Source organism: Populus alba, chromosome 7 (genome assembly GCF_005239225.2).
Source record: "Populus alba chromosome 7, ASM523922v2, whole genome shotgun sequence".
NCBI classification, from domain to species: domain Eukaryota; kingdom Viridiplantae; phylum Streptophyta; class Magnoliopsida; order Malpighiales; family Salicaceae; genus Populus; species Populus alba.
The window spans coordinates 605,197-621,825 of record NC_133290.1 but is presented as its reverse complement, the minus strand read 5'-3'; the positions used below and the strand labels follow the sequence as shown (position 1 = coordinate 621,825).

General features: G+C 33.3%; 3 protein-coding genes across 5 annotated transcripts; 2 read left to right on the top strand and 1 right to left on the bottom strand.

Moving 5' to 3' along the window:
- Window positions 1-3,998: 3,998 nt before the first annotated feature.
- Window positions 3,999-7,312, bottom strand: LOC118032042 (uncharacterized CRM domain-containing protein At3g25440, chloroplastic). 2 transcript variants are annotated; one of them, XM_035036607.2, is made up of 4 exons: window positions 7,041-7,312; window positions 6,583-6,916; window positions 5,253-5,657; window positions 3,999-4,502 (listed from the first exon to the last, which is right to left on the bottom strand). In XM_035036607.2, the coding sequence occupies exons 1-4, from the start codon at window positions 7,115-7,117 to the stop codon at window positions 4,074-4,076; spliced, it is 1,245 nt and encodes a 414-aa protein (XP_034892498.1). In that variant the 5' UTR covers window positions 7,118-7,312; the 3' UTR covers window positions 3,999-4,073. The 2 variants fall into 2 exon arrangements, with proteins under 2 accessions (XP_034892498.1, XP_034892499.1); XM_035036608.2 differs by having other exon boundaries at window positions 6,583-6,897.
- Window positions 7,313-8,109: 797 nt separating this feature from the next.
- LOC118032052 (protein FAR1-RELATED SEQUENCE 6) lies at window positions 8,110-12,092 on the top strand. Of its 2 annotated transcripts, XM_035036627.2 has the most exons (3): window positions 8,110-8,260; window positions 10,626-11,185; window positions 11,604-12,092. In XM_035036627.2, coding segments are annotated over exons 1-3 (756 nt in total). In that variant the 5' UTR covers window positions 8,110-8,259; the 3' UTR covers window positions 11,799-12,092. The 2 variants fall into 2 exon arrangements, with proteins under 2 accessions (XP_034892518.1, XP_034892516.1); XM_035036625.2 differs by lacking the exon at window positions 8,110-8,260 and having other exon boundaries at window positions 8,267-11,185.
- A 355-nt stretch (window positions 12,093-12,447) lies between these two features.
- LOC118032045 (uncharacterized) lies at window positions 12,448-14,870 on the top strand. The gene is made up of 3 exons (XM_035036617.2): window positions 12,448-13,445; window positions 14,154-14,309; window positions 14,401-14,870. Exons 1-3 carry the CDS (start codon window positions 12,891-12,893, stop codon window positions 14,749-14,751), a joined length of 1,062 nt encoding a protein of 353 aa, XP_034892508.1. The 5' UTR covers window positions 12,448-12,890; the 3' UTR covers window positions 14,752-14,870.
- Window positions 14,871-16,629: the final 1,759 nt, after the last annotated feature.

The following is a 16,629-nucleotide window of genomic DNA, read 5'->3' as shown; positions in this document are numbered from 1 at the left end:
ATATGTATTTTTGATTGCTGGGGGTCTTGCCTTGGAAGGGAAGGTATGTGCACGTTTTATTCACTTTTTTTCCCGTGGGGCGCTCGTGCAGTCGTGCTGTAATCGGTGTATGGAGTTGTGAAATCACATGCATAAACAAAACTAATATATAGTAAGCATGTAAAATAGAGTGGAGGATGACTTGTCAACTAATACACACACTTGAAGATCAAAATTTCTTGCCCAGCTGGCTTCATTGTCGGTGCACAATAGTTTTTTTTTAATTGTTTGAAGTTAACCTGGCTTGATATTATCTAGGTTTAACTCGATAAATAGTTAAAAATACTAGATTTCGGTCAATTGACCCTTGATCTTATCTAGAATTAACTGGATAAATATTTAAAATGGTTCAAAACATTAGATTTCGGTCAATTGATCAACTATCATATTAGCTTTAATAACTATAAAAATGAGTTTCTTATTTTGTGAGGCTGCTTGAAATTGTATTGCAGACAACATATTTTTTAAATTTAAATTTTTTTATTTATAATTATTATTTTATGTTTTTAAATTGTTTGATATATTAATGTCAAAAATTATTTTTTTTTAAATAAAACAAATATTATTTTAATTGAAGGATATTATTACCATTAAAATTCAAAGAAAAGGGACTAAAATGAGAATATTAAATTGGGAATTTTGTTTTGATAATCTTTTTCGAGGATGCATGGTGATCGTATGATATGTTATGTATTGATTTCTCAAGACATTTATCCTATATGTAGAATAATATGTGGTTAATTTATCCTATATGCAAAATACTACCTACAAAAAAATTTCTCCACGCATTCTTACTTTTCTATAATATGTATTGATTATTGTTAGGATTAACTGGAACCAATTGAGGAGAGGAAATTAATACATTTTATTGGAATAATTCATTTTTTTTGTCATCTTTTAATATTAGATTTATTAAAAATTAAAATTCATAATTTATTTTAGTTTATTTTTTATGAGATTATTCTAATTTAATGACTCGAGTAAAGGGCTTATCAGGTTAAACCAGGTCTGTTATCATCATTTTTTAAGTGATTTTTTTTAACCACATCCTTGAATGTTGGATTGTTTGAGAATTTATCTTTATAACTTGTTTTGATTTACATTCTATTGTGTTATCTCGATTTCGTGATTTAGGGTTTAACAAGTTAACTTGAATTGACTCGGGTTTTTTTCTTATTCTTTTTATTTTTTTAATTTAATTCTCCAACACTAAGTTAATTTAAAATTTAACTTCAATATGTTTTTTGATTTGTTTTACATAAGATTATTATGATCTTATGATTTGGATAATAGATTTTATATGTTAATTTAGATTAACTCGGTTTGATTTAATATATTATCATCTCAATATTTATTTTAATTTCTTTTTAAAAAATTGATCCCATTAGGACGTAATGCATGATTGAATAATATATCTATTCAATAACTGACTTTTGACCAATTTATTATGATTGTGAGAGGTATCAAGTATAATTGTGTGTCTCTAGAGCCATGCTTAAGGCTAAATTGATATGATAAATACATCAGCGAGGTGTGGGTCAATGCATATAATTCTAATTTACTAGAGCATGCAAATTGATGCCAGCAGCAGCACCATCCTCCTCCTCTTATTAAAACATGGATAAGTAATAAAATTGACAATACTTCTTCCAGTTCCCCGGAATGGGACAACAGCATATAATGCCCTCCTTTGTTTAATTTTGATCCTAAAATTTTTAAGATTTTTCTAAGTATACATAGTTATAAGTCGTGGTTCAGACTCGTTATTTAAACCAATTTGTTTTTGTGTTTCAAAATTATTTTTTAAAAATTAAATTTTTTTATTTATTTTACTTTAAATTAATATTTTTTTTGGTGTTTTCATATCAATTTTGATGTACTGATATCAAAAATATTTTTTAAAAATAAAAAATTATTATTTTTATGTATTTTTGAGTGAACAATACTTTAAAAAACAACAGTAACAATACTCCCAAATACCCCTTATTCCCAAAGATCTAGATCACAAGTTGAGCAGGTCAATCTATATAGTGTTGTTTTAGTTTGAAAAAATATAATATTAAAACAATATTATTTTAATTTTTTTTTTTAAGCTAACCCAAGTATCACCAAAAATTTGACTAATTCAACCTTGTTTGAAATCAAACAATATAAATCAGAGTCTTGAGCTGGTGGTATTCTATATTAATACTGAGTTGGGTTGGATTTGATAATTATAAAATATATCTTTGAATTTAAAGTTTGTTCCGTGGAAAATGTGTGTTTCAAAGAATTAAATAAACACTATCTATTAATTTCATGTTCCAATAATCCTTATGTATTTAATATTCGCACCTTCGTACATAAAATTCAAGTTACATCTCTGCTATCAATTTCAAACTAAAACACTATGGAGATAGAATTTTCAAGTTCTTGAATTTGCTAAACTAAATGTTGACATGTTTGACAAATATTACATGTTATTATAACTTGGAGAGAGTTTTTTCTTATAGACCAAAATTCATATAATTAACTAACTCAAAACTCCTGCAAAAGCTAATTATACGAAGTAAATAATTTTTTTAGTTCTAAAATAGATGGCCTAAGTCTCCCTCTCTCCTCTCTCTTTTTTTTTAAAATAAATAATGATAAATATTTGAGTAAAAAATAAAACAAAAAGATCATCTTAATGATTCAACTATAATTTTAAAATCTAATCCTAGTCATGGGTTAGGGTTAGTTATTATTTTTTAAATAAAATAATAGTATTTTAATTTTAAAAAATTAACGATACCAAATTTTAACCAGATAGCTGCCAGGTCCCGGGTGGAGAGCGAACTCAGCTAGAGATCAAATCGGGGTATATGATCACATACCGATATCACGTGCCACTTCTGGAAGGTCACGTGACTCGGACAAGATTCTACATGAAAGAAAGAAGTAATATGTTTACTTTTTTGCAAAACGACAAGCAGCCCACTGGTCTGTAGCTATCTTTGGAGGTTCTCTAGTCAACACGCACTCCCGTAGACATGGAATTCAAAAATATATATTAACAAGATAAAGTAAGGAAAAAAAAACTGTAATAAAAATAATGGATTAATTGGTTAATCCAGGTCAATTATTTGAAAAACAACTTTTTTTTTTTTTTTTAAATCTTAAATTAATCCAGCTAGGGTTTAAACAGCATCTAATTAGGTTTTTTCCCCCCTCTTTATTTAATTTGAAATATAATAAAACATAATTTACTATGTTTATGTTAGGTTTAGTAAGTATTTGAAATTGTATTTTTTTTAAATTTAATTTTTTTTATGTTGTTAAATCATTTTAATGTGTTGATATTAAAAATAATTTTTAAAAAATAAAAAATATATTATTTTAATTTTTTCCTAAAAAAATATATTTTAAACTATAACCACCCCGCTTCTTTCTCTTGTTAAAATAATTTTCCGTCGATTGAGTTTTAATTTAATAAAATCAGATAAAAATAGAAGACTTCGAAGGTTAAAAATAAATAAATTAGCGGATGTCATTAGGCACTCGCCACCTCTGTTCTTGAATGACCTGCTGCCAATGTCATGACCTGCATCTACATGCCAATTTTCCAGAATACTAGACTTGTTACCTAGGTTTTCTGAACAACAAACACTTCACACTGTCTGGTTGCCTTCGTTCGGCCTGTTTCCGGCCCGGCTGCAGCAACTACTCCAACAAGCCACTCCTTAGAGCTTTGTCTTTATAATTGGGACTTGTCCAGGGTTAGATTGATCCCTGCCATTTCTAATGAGATGCCAGTAATTCACCTAACTTCAGTTCTAGCGTATCTTCTTTTATACTGGTAGGGTTAGCTCCTACCAGTAACTAAACTATTACCTTATTGATACCAGCTTCTTCATGTTCGCTAAAGGTTAACGAGCAAAATAGAGTGTAGGATGCATAAATTACCATTTTATGAGTGGTAATGGAAGTAAGGAGAGGAATAGATTTGGAAACTAAGTTTGATTTTGTACAAATAGTTAATTTCTGTTACACAACCTTGATTATCAGTTATCATTCTACAGTATTGATGATGAACCCAAAATTGCAGAGGAGCTCGTTTTCATTGCGGATGAGCTATCTCTGCTTTCTTCATCATCCAAATCAGATAGGTGGTCATCTTCAGAATCTGATTCGCTTAGGGATAAGTCTTCAACTTTGGAATCATCTTCAGCTTCAGACAAATCTTCATAAGTGGCACTTGCTTTTATTTCTGAAAGACCTGGAGGAAAACTATTGCAAGACAAGTCATTGTTTTGCTTTACAGGTTTCCCAGATTCCTCCAAGTCCTTTCGTGTTGGACCATCCAAGATAGACCCGGGATTCCTATTGTTTGAATCACCATAAAGTGCATTGTGCCTGTAGTAGAGCTCCAATTCTTTTTCAGCGATGGCAATGAAGTGCCTCACAGTCTCGAGCGATTGCTCGTATTTTGATTTCTCTAGTGCCTGCAAAGGCAAGGAAGAGTTAATCAACTTAGCTGCTAACTAGTTTTGAATAAGACCACAAGGTTGCATATCAGACACGTCAATGTCAAAGCCATTATCGTATACAAAAGCAGCAGGAATGGTGAGAAGATATGCCAGATGTATCACGTTTAGCTTCCCAAAAGGAGAAAAGGGAGGCTGACTGTATTAAGATGGAGGTGAATAAAGTATCGTCGCACGTGAACGTTCTATTTTCCCCTTCTCGTGTAAGAATATAAGCAAAATGACAAAAAGTGAAATTGGAAAGGCCATACAAGTGGCAAGATAAATTTAATATAATAGTTCTACAAATCAAATCACACAGAAGATTTTTTAGGACAACAAAAGGTTCAAAATTTCAAACGAATGTTACTGATTAGACAAGAGCTTCTCTTGTTTTCTCAAACCATGGGTTGATAGTGAATTGGTATCACCTGAACTAATATTGGCAAGCAAGTTTATAGCCAGAAATCAGTTGACTGGTCTTAGTCTCATCCTAGAAATAGCAAGCTCTCCTAAACAGCACAAGATAGAAATAACGATGATGAGTTGATGCTGAATACATAAATATGAAGCTCCATACTAGTGTGGGAAAATTTTGAGTGTTAAAACAAGTCACAGTGCAACCTTGCTATTACATTGACAATTTAAAAACAGCCTGCCTAAACACCATAAACATCCAGAAAGAGGAAATTTTAAGCAGTAGATAATGATGGAAGCTGTGGTACGCACCTTCTTTTTGGACAACGTATCCACAGGCGACATAACTTTTGGCTGAACATAGTTCTTCCCTCGATAAAATATGACAGTGTCATCTCCAATTATTTGTATAGGGATCCCACCACTCAATCTGGCAATTTCCTGAGCAAACTCTTGTACTTGGCCAGGTTTGCAAGAAGAATTGCAGATGACCTTTACAGTTTCATGTTTCTTCCAATGCATATGCATATTAAGAATGACACCTCCAAATACTCCTCTTCTTCCTATCGGAACATAATTAGACTTTTTCTGGGCCATCTTTTTCATGAAAAAACGCTCCTCACCAGTCAGTTCATGTGGTTTGACTTCAGGTCCCTGGATTTTAGGAACTTCATACCGCTTGAGTCTTTCAACCAGCTTAGCTTCCTTGATTCTGGCCTGTGATTATAGGAACAAGCAACGAAAAAGTAATCACCTATATGAAACATGGGAGACATTAATTGGATTTAGTAGCCTCATGACACAAAATTTCTATCCTAAAATAGTCTTCTTTCTCTGTTCTCATCACAAACAGACCTAATAAGGAGAGGAGCGGATTGATCCTCACATTAACTCCTCAATTGTTTTCCATTACACATACAAGTAATGGAAAAATTGATCCCTGCAGTATTTTTGCAAGGTGAATTTGTTCTTTTATCCTTTTCTAGTTGCATGCAATAGGCAAAAGCAAAAATCACATACAGGGAGTATTATGCTCAGAATAAATATAAGAAATGGGGTTGAAATCACGTTGATTGAATTTCACAAACACAGGATCAGGTCTTTTATCGTCAGCTAGTTATATGCACTCAACCACTGCATCTTACATTTAATAACAATACAGCTTGCAGCCAAAAAAAAATAGACCATTGTAATTGCAAAGTCCAACAAAACCAGGCTGGAAATAACAGTTCAATCATGCTCAGTCCCTCAAGCTTAGACATAATTCCGACTTCTGTATATGCAAATTTTAGCTTCCTCTTCCTCTTAGAAGGCACATTGGTTAATTTTTTTACTAAAGATCATGCTGTTGTTCGATTATCAAAGGCTAGTTGTTTCCACTTAACTAATGGGCGGCAAAATGTTATGCAAAAGAACTTCACTTCAATTAATTACTTGATTCATAACAAAAATTATAAATGGTTGAGATCACATTGATTATATTTTCTTTTATCCTAAGCTAATTGTATGCAATCGACTATAACATATCTCAAACTCAATAACTAGTTACAATAAGCTAAATAAAAATACTAAGCATCAAAATTAGCAGCCAACCAAGCCAGAAACCAAAAACAAAAAAAAACAAAAATTCAATCATGCTCACCCTCTCAAGTTTGGTCTTAATCCTCTCTTCTACATTGGCAAATTTCTGCCCCTTCTTCCTCTTAACTGTAAGCGAACGCGGGTCCTTTCTATTAGCAGCTTTTCTCTTCTCCTTCTCTTTCTTTCTCAGCAACTTCAATCTCTTCTTTGTCATCCACTTCTCTTTCTTTGGAGGGTCAGCCTCATGTGTTTCAAACTTGGGTTTTCCTTGTGATATCACTAAGTTCACTCTTCCATGACTCACATTTCTAAAACCCCATGAACGGTTTATCAAGTTTTGTGAAATTCTCTGTCTTGATTGAATCAAAATTGATTCCTGTGCTTGAAAAATTGGCCTAAGCAAGCATTTATCGTATCCCAATAAATAAATGCATAAAACCCAACATTTTTTCACATCCAAAAAAGCATGAAGTTTAAATCTTTATTCATATCTTAAATATATATGGAGAAAGAAAGTACCTGAGAAATGAAGATGGTGGCTTGAGAAGAGAAGAAGCTGCTCTTTTTAAGCTATGAAAGAATAAGGCTTTTGCCATTAAATTTATCAAACGCAACTACTTTATGCTAAAAAGACTCAATTTTTCATTCTTGAAAGAAATCAAGAAAACAGAGACTTAATTTGGAAAGGGAAAGAGAGCCCGAAAGAACTCGTTTCTTTTCCCTAAACAGCTCAGAGGAGAAACTCCATGACTGAGTGAGTTCACTCAGTTGGGCCTGGTCTGAGCCTGTCCAGTTAAAAAGGCTCTAAGGGCCGTTTTTCTGTGCAGGCAATACTGCGTTTTAAGCCTAAAAGCATAAAAGAAATGATTTAAAAAAAAAAAAAAATTTGAAACGTAGCAAACTGCATATACATTACTTTTAAAGTTTAATTCTTCTCAGGTAAAATTTCTTATAAAATAATAATTATTAAATTTGATGATCTGATAAAATTTCATGTAGTTTCATTATTTTTTGGGATTTTAATATTACTGATTTTATGGAGTTTTTTAAAAACATTTATATAGTTTTTAAAGATAAAATAAAGTGCTAATAATATACTATATAGGTTAGGAGTGATTTAAAAAAACTTATTTTATGTCATTTATGAATTTTGGTTGATAAACAGGAAAATAATGAAAAAACAAGATTAACTTATTTTTTTAAATTTTAACAATTTCTTTTATTTTTTTTAACAGAGGCGAGGTGAGATTTACATACTGGTATTGAAGATATATTATAATATTAATATTATATAAAAATATCTGTTATTGAAAATATAAATATTAATGAATTAAAAATTAACTATCAATAAAATTCTTGTGTTTTTAATTTATTGAAGGAGAATTTATTTAGCGCAGAACTATAAAATGAGTTACCGGTGGTACAATTACAAAGATCCTTAGTATGGTACTGAATTGAAATATGTTTAATAGATGAGAGACTAAAAGAAGATTGAAGGCTTAGCGGTGATCTTACGTGTGGAAGTACACTCAGCTTGCCACGTGTTTACCTACTACTCGTTACAAATAGGAAACTTTGACTTCTTCTTTCTGTCAACTCCAATCAATGTTTGCCACCTCACTCTCACCTCGCGTCCCCATTCTTATTATCCTGAAGTCGCACTTTTCTCTCTCCGTCTCATTCCTCTGTGTGGCTTGCAGGAAGTTTATCCCTGAATCGATCACTACAAATTTTTTCAAGTAAGCAAAAATTATTTTCAAAGTTTCGATCTTTTATTTAGTTTCTTGAAAGTTGGAGTTTTACTTTATTTTTATTAATTTTAAAATTGGATTATGAGTAATATAAATAGAGGAGTGATTTATAATGGGATTTGAGTATAGATTATGGAATTAAGGGCTGTTTAGATTGTGGGAAATCAAGGAAAATGATAAAGTTTGAATCTTTATGATGAAAGTTTAGATTTTTTGTCATAAAGGGTTGATTTTAGTTATGGCAATTTTTTATTTGGTTTATTGTGATATTGATAGCTATTAGAATTGTGGGTTTATGGTTTTAATGTGTTTGAATAGGGGGTTTCTTTGGCTGCTGAGAAATTGTGCGGACAAAGGAGAAACACTTTTTTTGCAATGAGAAAAGTTCATCAGTTAGAAGAAGTTAGAGACTAGATTTGAATGATTGAATTTTAGTGTTGCTATGTGTGTTTTCATGTTCCCTCTCTTGTTTTTCTGTGGAAAGTTTGAATTTCAGTTTTTCCAGCTTTGGATAGCTGAACGTGATTGTCTAGTTATGCTTAGAAACAATGTGCATATGTATCAAAAGTTGTGGAGGATACCAAGAGGAGAAAGAAGATAGATCAATTTCCAGATAATAATTTCATTTTAAACCTTTTTCATGAAGATTGAGAAATAACTAATTGACAAATACAGGTGCCAACTCACTCTATAAATGGTTAGAGTCTAGTTTGCTGTGTAGTAGGTTTGAATTGAATCTTTGGTTTTACTTGTCATAAACTTGAGACCGAATCTTTAGTTGTACTATAGACTTTCACTAATTGAATTATGTGAAGTGTTGACCTTAGTTGTGATGATCGATTCATATGGATAGCATGTGTATGCTCTATCACGGATACTTTGCGATTTTAATACATGCATAGTTGTGGTACGTAGTCTAGGTGAGTTTGCTTCGCAAATGGAGCTGGACCAATTCATTGTGTGTAAAGACTCAAAGTTTTTATGAACTAGTCTTACAATGAATTGATTTTGGTTGCTACTTTTACTCCTTTTGTAGCTTATTCTTAGTTAATCGGAATTTGCTTGTTTATGTTAAATTTTATTGGAATTTCGTCTAAAACTGGTTGCTTTGTTTTTCTAAGGCTAAACAAACTTAGCTTTTGTTTTTAGATCTTTAGTTCTTTGTAGTGCGTAACGATGCTTAGCTCTTCTTTCCTAAAACAGTCGTTTCCTTTTATAGCAATGACTCTGTAGATTGATTTAGAAAGCTAGGAACTGCATAATGATATGGTTATTGTACATGCAGAATGCCTTTTGTGGCTGCCTTAGCCCCACCTACTGCTTTTGGAAATGAGTTAGTTTCATTAGTTCCAATATCGTTTGTTTTACCTTATCTCTCCAACCATAATCTTTGAACATATTGTTTGGAGTCCCTCTTGCAAGTACAACAAAAGAGACCCTTTTTGTGAGAGAGATGCAATGAGTAACAAAAATGTGGTTAATGATATGGTAAGACATAGGCTATTGCAGACAACGAGAAACCTATTTTTTTTTTCCCAATAGTAGTAGGGGAGCCAAGACAGTTTTTAAAACCCATTTGTGCACATATATTAGTCCATAATTATATAGCTGTTCATTTTCCCAAGCCATTTGTTTTCTCGTGACTCCAAGACCGCATAGGCAAAAATAATGGTTTAGGAAAGAAGAGCTATGCAAAGTTATGACTGTGAAGCAGTGAGACCTAAGTTTGTTTAGTTTTATAAGAACTAGAGGTACTAATTTATAGACAAAATTTCAATAAAATGTAACTATACTTACCAGATTCTAACTAAATTAACTAAGAATATGCTGTAAAAAATAGACATTAATGAACAAAATTGATTCTTTATAAGATCATTTGATAACCATTTTCCTGAAAACTCAGCCCATCTCTCTCTTTTCAAAGAAAAACACATATACACCAGGTAATGGCATGCATGCATGCATGCGTTACAACTGGAAAAGGAAAAGGTTCCGCAGCATTTATGCCTGACTAAATCAGAATGGCTAAGGCTAACACTTTTCAGCCAAAGCCCATGTGGGTTATGTTACGAGGAATGATTGCTAGGCTTTGTTGTTTATGCCATTTGTGCAATCCTTTTGTTTACCTAGCTGAGAGAAATGCAAGAGTTATTCTGAAATAACAGAAATCCGGATAAAGTTTGATGCCCAGTTATTTAGCCTCATTGAATAATCAGTTCTTTAAGAACATTATGGCTAAAGACTGAACCCTCAACCTTTTCTTCTGTCTTCAAAGATATTTATCCCATGTCTTCTCTGATATGACGTCGTGTGGGCATGGAAGTCATTGAAACAATTGATGTTGTTTTTACAGTGGACTTCATCGTTGATGGTGATGCTAATGGTGATGAACCAGGAAATGCAGTTGTGGACGTTGCTAGGGCTGGTGATGAAAATGAAATTTTTGAAAATTCTGCTGAAGAAGAATTTGAACAGTATGAAGATCGTAAAATGGATAAAGAGACTTTGGATATAGATACGATAACAGATGGAGCTCCAGCTATGTCAATGATTACTGCAGATGAGCCATACTTGGGACAGGAGTTTGATTCTGAAGCAGCTGCGCATGCATTTTACAATGCTTATGCTACACGCATAGGATTTGTCATCCGTGTAAGCAAACTTTCTCGATCAAGACGTGATGGATCTGCTATTGGTCGGGCGCTTGTTTGCAATAAAGAGGGCTTCAGAATGCCTGACAAGCGTGAAAAGATTGTTAGACAAAGAGCGGAAACAAGGGTTGGCTGCAGGGCAATGATTTTGGTGAGAAAAATAAGTTCTGGTAAATGGGTCGTTACAAAGTTTGTGAAGGAGCATACTCATACCTTGACACCTGGCAAAGGTCGAAGGGATTGCATTTATGAACAATATCCGGTTAGTTCTTGTGTTCCAATCGTTAAACTACTATTAGTATTCATGGTTTGAGCTTTGACATCATAAAGTATTAAATTCTAAGAGTCACATTGGCCAAGTTAATCAACGGGGTCCCAAAGTTTTGCAATGAGGTCCATAAGGATTAAATTAATATCAGCTCAGGAACTTAAAGAACCTATAAACCTATATTTTTGCTTTCTTTGGATTCAAAGAACCAGGCAACTAAGAGGTATGCTTTCTTTTGAAATGCTATTGAACTTAGGTAGCAATATATTCACGCTAACAAACTGTGCTTGTGCACATGTCAAAGGCTGAAAAATCTCTATGATGTACTTGCAAGAGTTTTCGTGTAATTTATTTTTGGCTTAATTATGCACTGCAACATGCATTTTAATGCTTTTTTTCTTTTCTTTTGCAGAATGAACACGACAAGATTAGGGAGCTATCACAGCAGCTGGCCATAGAGAAAAAGAGATCCGCGACCTATAAAAGGCATCTGGAATTGATTTTTGAGCACATTGAGGAACATAACGAGAGTCTATCAAAGAAGATCCAACATATTGTAGATAGTGTTAGGGACATGGAAAACAAAGAGCAGCAGAGTCAGACATAGTTCCAGCATTATTTTTACCAGAGTACAAAGTCCAGAATTGGTGTACAAAATGCTGTTGGGTGTAAAGCATACATAGATATCAGAAGCTGACCTTGCTCTAGTGCTGAGTTTCAGGTGTCTAGCTAACTTGTACAGTCTATAAAAGGCATTGGCATTGCCATAGATAGCTGAAACTTAATTCTTGTTTGCATTTTATGGGGAAGCCCGTCTCGAGTCTGCTGTGTTCTGTATATAGCTTATAAATGATTTTTTTTTGTTTGCTGATTATTATTATAATTAAATCCATTTTATTGATTTTGGCTGGGTCTCTCAAGCCGGATTAATATTTTTTTTTATTAAAATGTTCTTTTTTTTTTTTAAATCCTTAATTTTGATTTGAGTTTGATTGAGTTAGCTAAATCCAGGGTAACTTGTGGGGTCATTTGGTTTGGTTGAATCAATGTTAAAATCAGGTTAAATTAAAAAACCAAAAACCTCAAAATATAAAAGGGAGTAACAATATTTTAGTCTTCATAAACTCAGCAATTTTCCTTCAACTTCAGTTTTAATTTTTACAATACAAACTTATATAGCTACTAAAAAAGTGCTAATGTGATCCTTGTCCATTGAATAGCTAACAACACCGAAAGCAATTGTCCATTCTTTTTCATCCTCTTCTTCTTTAAAATTAATTTGGGATAAATCCGGGTTGATAAACCCGCGACCCTGGCGGATCTGATAACCAAGGGGCATGGTGGAAGGTTTCGAGAATCATAGTTAATATTGGGAAATTCCAAACTACAGGGATTGATGTGGAATATTTCTAGATATATAAGGGCTAAAGTATAGTTAACGCATTAAGAAACAACAATCCCTACTGTCTGTCTTCCTTGCAGTTACTGACCGTTAACCTCAGCTTCCAGCTCCCAGGCTCAGCTGGTAAAGCTCCAAACTTTGCAACCCCTTTTAACAATTCTCCACTCTTTCTCTCTCTCACACGCAAATTCTGTATATCCACATAACCCTTCACATTAATTGTTTGTTAAGGCAATACATAGCATAGAGTTTTGATCTTTTTATCAAATTGTTCCATTTTGATATTTTGTTCAAGAAATGAAGAGAATGATAGCACTAGGATTTGAAGGTTCCGCAAACAAGATAGGAGTTGGGGTTGTTACATTAGATGGTACAATCTTGTCAAATCCAAGACATACTTATATAACCCCACCTGGTCAAGGTTTTTTGCCAAGAGAAACAGCCCAACATCATTGGCAACATGTTTTACCACTTATAAAATCTGCTTTAGAGACTGCGGGGATTACCCCGGATGAAATTGACTGTCTTTGTTACACTAAAGGTCCTGGTATGGGAGCACCTTTACAAGTGTCTGCTGCTGTTGTTAGAGTTCTTTCACAGTTGTGGAAGAAACCAATTGTTGCGGTTAATCATTGTGTTGCACATATTGAGATGGGTAGGATTGTTACTGGGGCGGATGATCCTGTTGTTTTGTACGTTAGTGGTGGGAATACTCAGGTTATTGCTTATAGTGAAGGACGGTATCGGATTTTTGGTGAGACTATTGATATTGCTGTTGGGAATTGTTTGGATCGGTTCGCTAGAGTCTTGCAGCTGTCTAATGATCCAGCTCCTGGATATAACATTGAGCAGGTATTTTGATATTAATGAGTTCTTTGAGGTTTCTGTTTCGAGGCTTTGTTGCCCCCCCCCCCCTACTTAAATCTTGCTTTGCTTTATTTTGGATTCTGTTTGCTATTGATCCTTATGTGCATTCAGACTGATAAAAACTTAACCATGTTTGGGTTTACGAGTTTTGTGTTTAGTTGAAGTCTTTTTTTTTTGTCAACTGATAATTCTCGTTCTTGAACTGAAAATAAATTTTCATCTTCAATCCGTCACACGCATACGATTTTGAAACCTTGGTTGTGAATGCATAGATAATATGAAAACTCGTCAGCTCAACTGTGTTTTAGTTATGTTTCTTGAATTCAAGCTTGATTGTCATATTGCACTCTTTGGTAGCCGTTTCTTGCTCTAATAATATGAAGCAATTAAAACATTATCAAGAGGATCCTAAGGTTATTGGATCCATCTTCTATGGTTTTAGTTTCAAACAATTAAATCCTGTCATTTTAATTTCTATTTTATTGGCTTGTTATTCTTTCTTCTTCCCCTGTTATTCTCACTTCTCAGTAAAGGTTTTTATGAAATTCATGTCTCAACATTAGTAGTTCTGTATAAGGGTTATATAAAATGGCTTTTGATACCTATGTGAACCTAAGGTTCTTAATACTAATGAACTACTTTCCATGCTCAAAACTTGAATTATATTCACTTCCATAATGTTGTCTTAACCAGCTTGCTAAGAAAGGAGAGCAATTTATAGACCTTCCTTATGTTGTCAAAGGGATGGATGTTTCTTTTAGTGGAATATTGAGCTTTATCGAAGCCACTACAGAGGAGAAGCTTAAAAATAATGAGTGCACTCCTGCAGACTTGTGCTATTCCCTCCAGGTAAACTACGTTTTCTTCTTCGCTACCATTTGCCTAAGCACACAAATGTTGTCTTAATGTTTTTGCTGCATTATCTTGTAATATAATGTAGGAAACAGTGTTCGCTATGCTTGTGGAGATCACAGAACGGGCAATGGCACATTGTGATAAGAAAGATGTTCTTATTGTTGGTGGTGTGGGTTGCAACGAGCGCTTGCAAGAGATGATGAGAACAATGTGCGCTGAGCGGGGTGGAATGCTATATGCAACTGATGATAGGTATTGCATTGACAATGGAGCAATGATTGCGTTTACTGGTCTCCTTGCTTTTGCGCATGGTGAAACAACTCAACTAGAGGAATCAACTTTCACCCAGAGGTTCCGAACTGATGAAGTACATGCAATTTGGAGAGAAAAAATGGAGTCAGCCAGTGTGAATGGTATGGAAGAACATGGGGACTAGATTGAAAAAACCGAGGTATGCCTTTTTTGGTCAGATCAGAAGATGACTTTACTTTTTTCTTAAAAACATTTGTTCAATACATTATACCATTCAAAGTAAAAGGTGACTTAAATTCAGAAGTGTCTACTTTTAAGAAACATGCATGCACTAATTCCAGATCGTTACCTCTTGCTTGCGCTCTGTGTTGTTATTGGGACTTTTCATGCCAAGGGAGATGCTTTAGTGTTTATACAATTGAAGCCATGGTGTTAATTTCACACTTTTATTTGCACATGACTGCAATTGGAAGTTCTATTTAGGGTGTTGCTTGAATGATTGACTTCTTGAAGACTGAGAGGACACTTAGAATGATTGGTTGGCCGGCTGCCGTCCGATCCACGAGTTATGGAGTATCTCACCATTTTACAGCAACAATTTGTTGATGGTCCTTCAATTCTCCATTTATTTGCCAGTGATCCCTTGTAGCAGATTTCTATTGGCACAATGAATGATGCTTTAATCTCTAAGAGAATCGATCAAGGGATAATTGGCAGCGCCGCCATACGAGGCATTGCTTGCACTCTTCCAGATTATAGCGTGGTGCCAGATTTCTCTGTAAAAACGGGACCAAGGTGAAGTCTTCCCTGCCGGGGTTGATGATTACTTGGAAACAATCTGTCTAAAATTCACATTTTTTTGATTTCTTTCTATCCATTTGGAAGATAATATGTATCTTGGGCTTTCAGGGGAATGAACTCGGAACTCTGTTTTTTTGTGGCTAATCAAGGCCAGCTTTTCATATTTCAAGACTCCCAAGTCTTAATTTAATACATCAATCCTTATATAAATCTTCCATTCGTGAGTGATTTCAGCCTGCCTGCCAGTCAAAAGCCAGGATTTTAGTTCAAGACTTGCTATCCCAGATCCATCATGTGGAACTTAGCTTCAGGTTTAGGCTTGTTTATTTACAGGAAAGTTGTTTTTTTTTTGAAAGTGAATTCCGGAGAAAGTGAATTCTGAAAAAGTATTTTCCGATGTTTGGTAGTGTTATAAAAAATGAACTGAAAAACATTTTCCAGTATTTGGTTGTGTTATGAAAAATTAACTGGAAAATAATTTATTAATGAATTAATTTTTTTTTCAAGTTTATCTAATATATATAAAATATTTAATCATTTACAATAAAAAAAATTGAAATCTAAAAAGTATAATGATGAATTTTTTTTTATTATATCCTATATTCATACCTAGCTTATTTTATAAAATATAACTATATATATCATATCATATTATAGAGAAATAAGCTTGTAAAATATTTTTTTACGTAAAACCTATTAATATATATTTTTTCAATTTTAAAAACTTAAAATAAGTTTTTTTTTTTTTCATATGAAGAAAGCCAAATTAGTTTATGGTAAGAGTTATATATTTGGGTGTTTTTTTTTTTGGTATAAAGAATTTTTTAAAAGATAAATACATACAAAAATATTTTTATGGGTTTTTGGATAAATATTTTTTTTTTGTAGTGGTAAAGGCAATTATCTCTTTAATATTTAAAAAAAAAAAAAAAAAGAAGAAGCAATCCCAACCAAATTATTACAAAACCAAATTATTACAAAACCCCACCAAACATGCCTATCACTACAAGCACTCCCTCTCCATAACCGATCCCAAACATTTTTTTTCCTCCTTTCTTAATGTTTCTCTCATTCATTCATTCCCTTCCAATCTCACTCAAATTTTACAACAACACACACACGCAGAGAGTAATTTCCTTCCTCTGACTTCACATTTTCATTTCACAAGAAACAAACACGCAGACCGGCTCCTCCTTCACAAGCTTATAATTCCATTCCCCTCTCCTATTCCCCCTCCCTCACGGTCAATTCTCCTCTCTCA